This window comes from Lepidochelys olivacea, assembly GCF_965140295.1.
Source record: "Lepidochelys olivacea isolate rLepOli2 genome assembly, chromosome: 4".
Lineage (NCBI taxonomy): Eukaryota > Metazoa > Chordata > Testudines > Cheloniidae > Lepidochelys > Lepidochelys olivacea.
The window spans coordinates 87,116,917-87,127,656 of record NC_140414.1 but is presented as its reverse complement, the minus strand read 5'-3'; the positions used below and the strand labels follow the sequence as shown (position 1 = coordinate 87,127,656).

Below are 10,740 nucleotides of genomic sequence, written 5' to 3'. Positions count from 1 at the left end.
TAAGTTAGATTGCATAATCTTGTTATATTCAGTTCAGTATAGAGGGAATCAAGTTGTCCATTTAAAAAAGAATAAATTGGGATTTTCTTTTTTTCTGGAATGTGATTGAGGCATGGAAATATTTAAATATCCTACATGACAGTTTGCCTGCGATCTTTCTTTTTAATAGGCTGTTTAAACTACAAATTTATCAGTGATATGTTCCTTTGGCCACTTGTATTCTGGATTGCCACATTGTGTTTCTTATACCATCATCAGAGGTAAAGCACAAGCACTAGTCCAAAACAGGCTCCTACATGTACATCTGAGAAAATGTAGTCAGACCAAGCAATCCTAATACCAATTCTGCCAGGATGCCAAAGACTCTTCTTCTCTCTCGTGGGCTATGCTTATCCCCATATTCACCCAAACCTCTGTCAGGTTGCTTTTTTAAAGTAAGTTATGCACGTAGTGTATGAATTTAAATTGTAATAAACACAAGTTACAGATGTGTGATGCTCGTTGTCATCTAGAAAAAATCATGTTGATAAATCTTACAGCGTGCCAGACTACCACATAGCTAAACTTTGCATAGTCTCTTAATTTCCTTTGTTGCTTATTTGGAATAGGACCTTACTCAAGTTTTTGTGGTCTTTTTTTAGGTACATTGCAATAAGATTTCCTTAACCCTATCAGCTTCTCAGTTGTAAGCTTAGATTCTTCTGCCTGCTACTATAGCTGGGGTTCCCATATCTTTGACAAATTTAGTAGTTCTTCTCAGGATCTCCTCCAGAGTTTGTACATTTTCTGGACAGGCATGGTGCTGAAAACCAGATGCCATGCTCCAGGTAGACCCCAATCATAACATGATACACTGTTATAATTTGCCTTTTTTCTTATCTAAACATTGTGCCAGTTAGTCTCTCTTACCACCTGTGATACACTTCTATCTTTGTTACTGCTAACTTGAATCCACAAGTACCTTTCTTTGTCAGTATTATCCAACCATTTATTGCTTTAGAATCTTTGGGATCAAAAATGAATGACTTCACGTTTGCATACTCCAAAATTCAATTAGCCATTTCATAGATTACTCCCTTACCGTGTGATAAATATTTCTGAAGATGTTCCTAATGTTTGCTTTTAGCCCAAGAAGAAAAATACCACAAATACTCATTTGTACAGTACAGGAGTTATCCCCTAGAGCAGAGGTTCTGTACAGGAGTTATCCCCTAGAGCAGAGGCCCTCAACTAGGGGTACGCAGAGGTCTTCCAGGGGGTACATCAACTCATCTAGATATTTGCCTAGTTTTACAAAAGGCTACGTAAAAAGCACTAGTGAAGTCAGTACAAACTAAAATTTCATACAATGGCTTGTTTATACTGCTCTGTATACTATACACTGAAATAAAAGTACAATATTTATATTCCAATTGATTTATTTTATAATTATATGGTGAAAGTGAACAATTTTTCAGTAATGAGTTCTCTGACGCTTTTTTGTATTTTTATATCTGATTTTTTTAAGTGAGGTATAACTTGGGAGTACACGAGACAAATCAGACTCCTGAAAGGGATACAGTAGTCTGGAAAGTTTGAGAGCCACTGCCCTAGATAGTCAGCAGCATAAAACTGAATAGAAATACATGAACTGATAAATCTTCAAAATGTCATTAATACAGCCCTCAGATCTTTCTTATTGTGGACATTTTAATGACTACCTCTTTCCAAGTTGATTCTTCATGGATGTCAAACTTTTTCCATTGGCTATTTCTTTTAATTTTTGTTTTTGTAAGCAGGAAAGTTTAATCATTTTGTTTAGGTTATAGGCTGCTATCTGAAATAGCAAGAACAAAATATGACTGACCAGTAGAGGATACTATTGAGTCACACAATGTTTTATCCTTGTAAAATAAGTCTGGCATATTCTTTTTTCTGTCAACCTATTTTTTCCTAATGGAATGTGGAACAAATGTTGCTGCTATGTTAGAATTTTTCTAACTTCTGCAGGTATATATCTGTCTGTATTGACACACATTAAACCAAATGCAGTGTGAATATAATCATAATACATAATTGTCAGCATGCTAAAGCTTATAGGCTGGAATGTATCCTAAAGTACCTTACGAGTTGGAAGTTTATTTTATTATGCAGACTAGTAGTCTGCATAAACTATGTTAAAGGAACATTTTTAAAGTTGCAAAGTCAAGCATCAAAAACTAGGAAATGCCAGAATCCAGACTGCCTGTGCAACCTTAATGCAGCCTCCTTATATGTATGCATTATGAGAGAAAGTTTTTGGTTTCTTTTTCTACAGGACCCCCCTCGTTCATTCAGTGCACAGAATGGACGGTGCTCACTTAATGAGCAACTTTTTTCTCCTCGTTGTTCGGGGTGTGTGGCCCCATGCTGTGTTTACTGCACATTTTTCAAACCCTGCTCTGAAGACCGAATTATTAATTTCCTCATAGGCTTTTCTGTGGTCCTCATCACTATAGCACAGGGGTCCCCAACCCGATGCCCACGGGTGCAGTGGCGCCCGCAGGGTCACTTGTGTGCGCCTGCAGGACACCGTGCTGCCGAAATGCCACCGCCGAGCCTGGTCACCTGAGAACTGCCCGTTGAAATATCGCCAAGAAGTGTTGCCATTTTTCGGCAGCGAGGCTTCTTTCCACTGCTGTTTCTCGGCGGCATTTCGGCAGCGGGGTGTTTGGCGCCCGCCGCAGTCTGTTGGGAATAGGAATGTGCTATTCCCACAGAAAGGTTGGGGACCACTGCTATAGCATCTGAATGCTTCACAAGCATTAACAAATTTATGTTCACAACACATGCTGGAGTCGAGGGGGTTTATTATTCCATTTTACAAATGGCAAACTGAATCATAGAGAGATTAAGGTCTAAAGTATCCACTAATTTTGGCTGCCCAATTTTGAGATACCTAGGACCAGATTTTTCAGAGTGTTTAGCATTATATAGCATTTCAGATATTCACAGCACAGTTCTCATTGACTTCAGTTGCAGCTGTGAGTGCTCAGCACTTAAGCAAATCAGACCCCAGGTCTCAAGTTAGACACCCAGAAAATGACGAACACACAGTTAGTGATCACTTGTGAAAAGTTTGGTTTTAGTGACTTGTCTAGCATCACTTAGTCACTCTGTGGTAGAAGCAGGGGTAGAATCCAGTTCTCCAGGTCACATTCAACTGCCTTAACTGTGGGACCATCCTACAATCTCCTGCCTCATTCGCTACACATCTTCCAACTTCTGCAGGGGTCCCACAGACAGTCTTCTTCAGTATGCAACCCTGATTCATCCCTAGAGCAGGTGGGGGAAAAGTACTATATGATCATGCAATTAAAGACTGTATCATAACGCATATGCACATGGCAGCACAGGCAACCTTAATTCTGGCATGTCCTAACTTTTAAATGTTTGACTTTGAAGCCTTCATAATGTCCCTTTTAACATAGCTTCTTCTATATAATTTCCTTTGCTTTAAAAGCAGATACCCCCACCCCTCCTCAGGAGATTCCATCATGTGGCATCATATTGACACTGACATGGGTCATCAGCAGGGTTGGAACCTTTAGATTCACCTCATAGACTCTGTCACTTGAGCTAATGCAGTAACTGATGGCAGCAGCTTGTTATCCTTTATGTGGACCAGCACCAGAGGGGGATGGGACACTTTTTTTACCAGTGGATTTCACTGCTGACAGCAGAGGAATGATGAGTCAGGAATATTGGCTCTTGGCCCTCTGCATTTCAATCAAATGCCTTCTTCCTGCATGTAGCTGAGGTGCCAGGAAGGGCGGAGGTCACTGAGTGCATAGGACTAAGAGGTTCCCTGCTCTGGGTTCTTCTGCCTAGCCCATCCCTGGCCTTGAGCAGCAATTATAAGAAAAATCCCCTATAGCCCTTGATTGGTGGGAGCATCTTCAGAAGCTCTGAGGATAGTGCAGCTGCAGTCTGGTCAGCATTAGCGAGCTGTGAGAGGCTTGAGCATGCTCAGGGAAGATTAAATCTTCAAAGATTTTAGCTGTTAAGCTCTAACAAGTCTCTGAGTATTGTTCAAACTGTGTTTTCCCCTCCCCCCACCCCCAAAGGTTTATAACTTCGCCAAATGTTGGTGGATTTTTTTACAGAGACCGCACACGGTCCATCCCTGACACAAAGGCCACCACCTGCCAAATTTCAAATCCCTGTGCCAAAACAGGAGATTGCTAAAGGTTTCCAAAGAAAAGGTTGTCATATCTTTTAACACTGAAAAAACATGTATTTTCCTGAGCCCCATTCTCAGAAATGGCTGAGACATTTTGGCTGCAAGTTTCCAAAAAGATTCAGCCAGAGACCAACTCCTGTCATGGAAAATTTCAGCCTGAATGGTTAAAATCTGGCAATGTGCAACTGAAACAAGGTCTTATAATGGGACCAGCCCCGGCTATAAATCAGAGACCTTAAAACACCATCATACAGGTACTTTACCATCTAGTCCCTGAATCAGTTCACATTCTGTAAAGTAATGGGATAAACACATAGGTTGCCATTTTAAATGTGTCTCTGTTTGGTCATGATTAAAAATCATTACCATTTGGCACTTGTTAGGTGGCCTGCATGAAATGAGCTAGTTTGCTCAGCCCAGTTCCTGACAGATAAATGGCCATCACAATTTGCATCGATTTGCTCATTTGGAAGCCTTGGAGAAACGTGAATGGACCTAGTCAGAGCCACCCTCTCAGCTTTGGAAGTGATACCATCCAGAACAGTTACAGTATATTGGGTGAGGAGAGCAGTGGAAGGAAGCTTGCACTGACGCTGACTGTTGATATGTAAGAATCCTTATTTTTACAGTACAGTTAATGTGTATTGCTCTTTATAAACACATAACTCAGAGTCCCTGTCCTGAGATGCTGACAGTCTAAAGTAGGTACAGTAGACCCTCGGAACTACAAACATCGGAGTTACGACCTGACCAGTCACCCACACATCTCTTTGGAACCGGACGTATGCGATCAGGCAGCAGAGACAAAAGAAAAAAAGCAAATACTGTACAGTTCAGTACTGTGTTAAATGTAAACTACTAAAAAAATAAAGGGAAATTTTTTTTTTAAAATTGACAAGGTAACTGTCTCCATGCTTGTTTTATTTAAATTAAAATGGTTTAAAACTTTTTTTCTGACCTAATACGGCTTTGAAATGTTATTCTGCAATATTCAGTTGAGAACTTTTGAAAGAGCAGCCCATAACATTTTGTTCAGAGTTACGAACACCCTCCATTCCTAAGGTGTTCGTAATGCTGAGGTTCTACTGTAGATAACTTGATGACAATACTCTGTGATGGTTAGAGGGTAGGGAAGGTCAGGAGAGATTATGGCATTGAGAAGCAGGTGTTGGGAGAGTGTTTTTATACAATCTGGCTTTCTTGTAAATGCTGCATTGCTTTATGAGCAAGACAAGGTAGGTAAGGTACTTTATTTACTTTTTCTAGTAGATAGAGCAGGAGTAGATCGTGCTAGAGCAGAGAAGTGTTGGAAAGCCAGCTGAAGACTGAGTTTTGAAGAAGTATTTTCTGAAGGAAAGTTAGATTGCTTGATACACAAGAAGGAGGCAGTCCCAGCTGCTGAGGCCACCCTGAAAAGGGCACAAGGTCATGAGGAGGAGACAAGGGATCATTAGAGAGGGGCAACCAAAATGTGGTGTGCAAGAAGATAGAAACTGAGATGTAGGAAGGAGTGGAGATGTTTAGAGCCCTGAAGGTAAGGATGAAGAGTTTGACATTTGCTAAGGAATAGATAGGAAACTAGTGAAAGGACTTGAGGTGATGCGGGTGAAGTGGAAGGGGTGGAAGATGATTTTAGCAGCAGCATTTTGGGTAGGCTGGAGAGGCAACAGATGTCAAATAGAGGGCTGTAGATGTTTAAGGCTGTTGTTTGTCACTATTAGCCTTGGTGATTACATCTACAGGGCAGCAGGAACAGTGCTGAGAGTGCTCTTGTTAACACACTAGCCCATTTGTCCGAAGTTAAAAGATCAACAGAATGCAATTGCAGCAGGACAAAGTCTCCTGGAATGTGGAATACGGCAGGAGCTCAGAAGCTGAGCTGCAGGCAGAACCTCCAGAGGCTGGAGCAAAGGGGGATACTTCCTAGGGCTTTGTGCTTCATGGTTGTTTTTCTAAAATAAAATATTTAGGCTTTCCTTTAATCTGGTAATATAATAAAAAAACCATGTCTAAAGGCAACCTTGTGATAGGAGTCCAGATCTAGCCCAAGGTCAGGTGTAGATCCAGGCAGCAGTTCCCAGCATTAGAAATCCTGCCACATGGAGAAGTTGCTGTTGTAACTTTTCCCTCACTAGGGAAGAATATCAGGCTCTTGGACTCAGGCCCAGAACCGGGGTGGGGCAGATGCCCAGGGCGCAAAGCCACGGGGGTGGAAAAATGGGACAGAGAAAGAAAGTGGGGTAGAAACAGGAGGGGGTGCAAATATGCTTGCTCGTCCTGGATGCTAAAATCCCATTGTTATAGCGCTGCTTGGATTGTTACACAGATGTGCCCATTTGCATGGCACAAGCAATAGTGCTAATGACATGAAGTAGGATAACTATGATCAAAGCATTTACTTAGATTGTAGGCTCTTGGGGGAAGAACTGTCTTTTTGTTCTGTGTATGTACAGTGCCTACCTAGCACAATGGGGTCCTAGGTGCTACAGTAATAAAAGAAGCTATAGAAGGCACTGTAAATAATGGTTCCTTGTGATATTCAAACTGTGTCCTTTTTGCTCATGCTGCTGTTTATCTTCTCAGCTTTCTTTCATTGAGCTTCACGTGGCTCCTACTCACAAAAATAATTAGCAAAGTTCCGTTAAGTGTTCGTCATAGATGAAAGAACTCTGGGGTTTATCCGTTACTTACAACTAACTGACAAGTATAGAGCCAATTAATGCCACTTTAACAATGGAAGAAAATTAGAAATTAGTCCATGAAGAGGAACAAAAAGGAGCTGTCCTCAAATGCACCTTCTGTTCTTTCTCTGCTCTGCAAAATAATAGTGTGGTTCTAATAAGAATGAAATTAGAGAAGTCATAATATAAATACACTTGAACAGCTGTTGAGGCACAACGGTCAGCTATTTGGAGTTCAATGGATGTTGAAACTGAAGCCTACACAGATCCAAAGAGCAACATAAGACAAGGGAAAGTAGCAGCTTCAACTTTCATTTAAACTGAACTTTATGGCGCTAGATACTCAATTTTACTTGTGATTTCTCCCTTCCCCACTCCGGAATGGCTTTAGAAGAACATATACTGAATTTTTGAAAAAAGAAAGTGCCCAGACTAGTTTTAGTGCTCACTTACTGTGCTGGAAGTTGAATTAACGCCATTCATTTTAAGCCACTAAGCAGCACCAATCTTTTATACGGCTTCTGTTTTGTTGTTTGTTTTCCAAATGTCAGTGATGCAGTGCATGCTTCCGCTGTCTACAGTTTGTGCTTTAGAAATTCTTCAGAAATCTGTAGACCCTGTTCCTAAAGGGAAGAGTCTTACTCATCAGTGTAAGGCTTTGCAAACAGGAAGGCGCAGTAATGCTGGAAGATTACAAAACTTTCACTTGTTTTCATCTACTTTTATGTTAAATCCAATATCTGAAATCTACTTAATCTTACATGGTGAGGGGGAGAAAAAATTCTATTTTATAACCTTTTCAGGTCTCTTGGGCTAGCACTGGCTGGGATAGTAACAGACGTACTACATTAGCATTGTTTTTCAGAGATGAGGGAAAAACCACGTGGTGCCTTGATTTGCTGAGCACTGATCTAATTTTTTTTATTTTAAATTGATTTAGCTTTGTTTCTAAAGTCCATCTTGGCTAAAACAATGATAGCTGCAATACAAGTTCTTAAGAGCAAGGAGTGGTGTTGGTGTATTTTAAAATATAAGGGAATCTAGTGGCCCCCTGTTTTCAGTGAATCCTAATCAGTGAAATATCTCTTATACCAACAAAATATCTCTTATACCAACAAAATACCCTTATTTTATAGGGCTTGATCCTACAACTATTGCAGTGAATGGTAAAACTCGCATTGACTTGAATGGTGTGAGATTAGAGCCATAGAGACTAAAGGGTGCAGAAGAAGTAAGAATGGTAATAGCATTATTCAGTGAACATTTTAAGATATTGTGTTAAAGAAAATATTAACTTTAAAAATCAGAGATTTAAATTAGTAATTGAAAGAAAAGTCAATTTAAAATGACTCTATGAAATAACTGTTTAGTAAGGGGCTAGAAGGCTTACACTGTTGGTAATCAAATATAAGGAATCTGTTAGTTCTTCATTGATTCAGTAGGTCAGGACTGCCATTTCAAATGTTTGGGTGGGTTCATTTCCATACCCAGTAGGCTGCTGTCCAGATTGCAAAACCCTGGCTACAAATGGTACCAGATAATGCCCCTTGATGAAATTCTCAGCAGAGAGTAAGGACAGAGATGAAGGCTGGCTACCCTCTCATCTCTTACAGGAGGGTCCCTTATGGCAGGGTAGAACCTGCCACTACCACTTTAAAATCTGTATCTGATCTCTCAATAAATAAGGCTTAATATTTCCAATAATGTTCATCTGTCTTCATTTTAATTTTTTTTGAAAATAACATCTTTCTTACTTGTGAAAGAGGCATGTTTTAAAATTATTGGCTTTTTTGCTTCTGTAATGGGAGCTCCATCCCTTTCTGAACATGTGCATCACAGCTTGATTGCATTTTTATGTATCAAATGTGTATGTTAAAACCAAACCTATATGTTTCCTTCAACTCTTGAGTAGTGTGGGCATATCCAGTAGATAAACAATCATTATGCAGTATAAGGCATACTTGAAGTTTACTGTGATGTTCCTGGTATGTAAATTGTACAAAGACCTTATACAGTAATTGGAATGTAAATTCATAGCATGTTTGTCTTTTAACAGAAGAATATCAGTTCATTAGATTAGCCTGCCTGTATAGACTGATTCATTAAACATTTTGAGAAATTACAATTTAAAGTTTCAGGATTAGTGAATGATCAATTTATAATTCCTGCCACATGTCAAAAATTATGCAGCTGTGTAGGAGATGGCGATAAAACCATATGTACAAAGTTGGATCTAACATTTAGAGACTAGTTTAACATTTCATGTTTTGCAACTGGCTTTAAGCAGGAGCTATTTCTAGCCAAAGTCCTTCCTTTGACTTTTGCTTACCTAGGTATTTCCATTTGATGATGAACAGACTGGCACATGATACAAACACATGACATACTACATCTAAGCCAAAACTACTTGTCCTTTCTCTCTTGCACTCTCTTTCAATGCAGGTTCCCATATGCAAACTATAGTATGTTTATGGATTTATTGCACTTAGACTGACATAGCTGACATTCCATGACTGCTTATGCCACTCACTGGAAAACTAATCTGAAACAATCACACTATTTTTACCTCCCCCATGTAATGATAGATTTATTTAATTTTGTTTTTGAGAAACACAAAGTACAGTTAAATGGCTATACAGACACTCATTTTGTATATAGTGTGCAGTGCAAAACACAATTTAGGGACTTAAAATAAATGTAGTATTTGAGTTTAATATATGCTTAACTAAAAGAGTGAGGAGGGAAAAAATGGACCCAAGGGTGGAATAACATTGAATCCCTTCACTGGTAATTAACTGTATTGAGTGTAGAGTTATAGATCACACTTCAGTTGTGGGCTATTGTGATTTATACAAATATAAATTAGTTTTTTTGTGCATATTTTCTTTATTGCTTCTTTAACCAAAACTGGCTTTTTTAAATTAAGGCTCTTCTAAAGAGACTGGAAGCAGTGAAACCAACAGCTGGTATGAAGCGTTCTGAACAGTTGATGGACTATCAGCGCCATATGGGTTATCTAAGTTCTTCACCATCCACAAGACGAGGAAAGTCTGCTCTAAGCCAGCTTAGCTCTTCAAGTAAGTGGACCTGGTATGGCATTTGTGTGCATTCTACTTTATTTTTGCACACAGAGCCATTTTTCTCACTCCTGTTACAATGGAAGAACCTTCAGTAGTTTTCTTTAAGAACAATAAATCGTTTTCTTCATATGTAAAAATAAATTAACTATGAATTATTTGTATGATTACTCTTTACCATATCTAATTTCTAAGAACTCCTCTTGTTAAACAGTTTTGCATCAGCAAGATTATCTACAACATTCAGTAGAACCTCAGAGTTACAGACACCGGAGTTACAAACTGACCAGTCAACCACAGACCTCATTTGGAACCAGAAGTACACAATCGGGCAGAAGCAGAGATGAAAAAAAGGCAAATACAGTATAATACTGTATTAAACATAAACTACTAAAAAAAAAAAGGGAAAGCAGCATTCTTCTTCTGCATAGTGAAGTTTCAAATCTGTATTAAGTCTATGGTCCGTTGTAAACTTTTGAAAGAGAAACCATAATGTTTTGTTCAGAGTTGTGAACATTTCAGAATTCAAATAACCTCCATTCCTGAGGTGTTTGTAACTATGAGGTTCTACTGTATTCTTGAATGCTTTGTCCAGACTACTTCTAAACTACTCAAACCATTTTAGGTTTGTTTTTAATTTATTGGGAGGGTCTGCAGCAAACATGGCAATGACATTTATGACAGTGAGAACCCCTTTATTCATACCCTGCACACACATCTTTGCTCAAAATATGGCTTGTTGGGGTATAATTTGAAAACAAATAACTTACTGATCATTAAT

General features: G+C 39.1%; 1 protein-coding gene across 2 annotated transcripts in view; it reads left to right on the top strand.

Annotated features, from left to right (window-relative positions):
* Nucleotides 1-10,740, top strand: part of CFAP97 (cilia and flagella associated protein 97) — a 61,354-nt gene that overhangs the window by 42,710 nt on the left and 7,904 nt on the right. For both annotated transcript variants that reach the window (XM_084627565.1, XM_084627566.1), the window contains exon 5: nucleotides 9,809-9,959. In XM_084627565.1, the coding sequence (XP_084483691.1) occupies nucleotides 9,809-9,959 (151 nt within the window). The remainder of the gene's footprint in view (nucleotides 1-9,808; nucleotides 9,960-10,740) is intronic.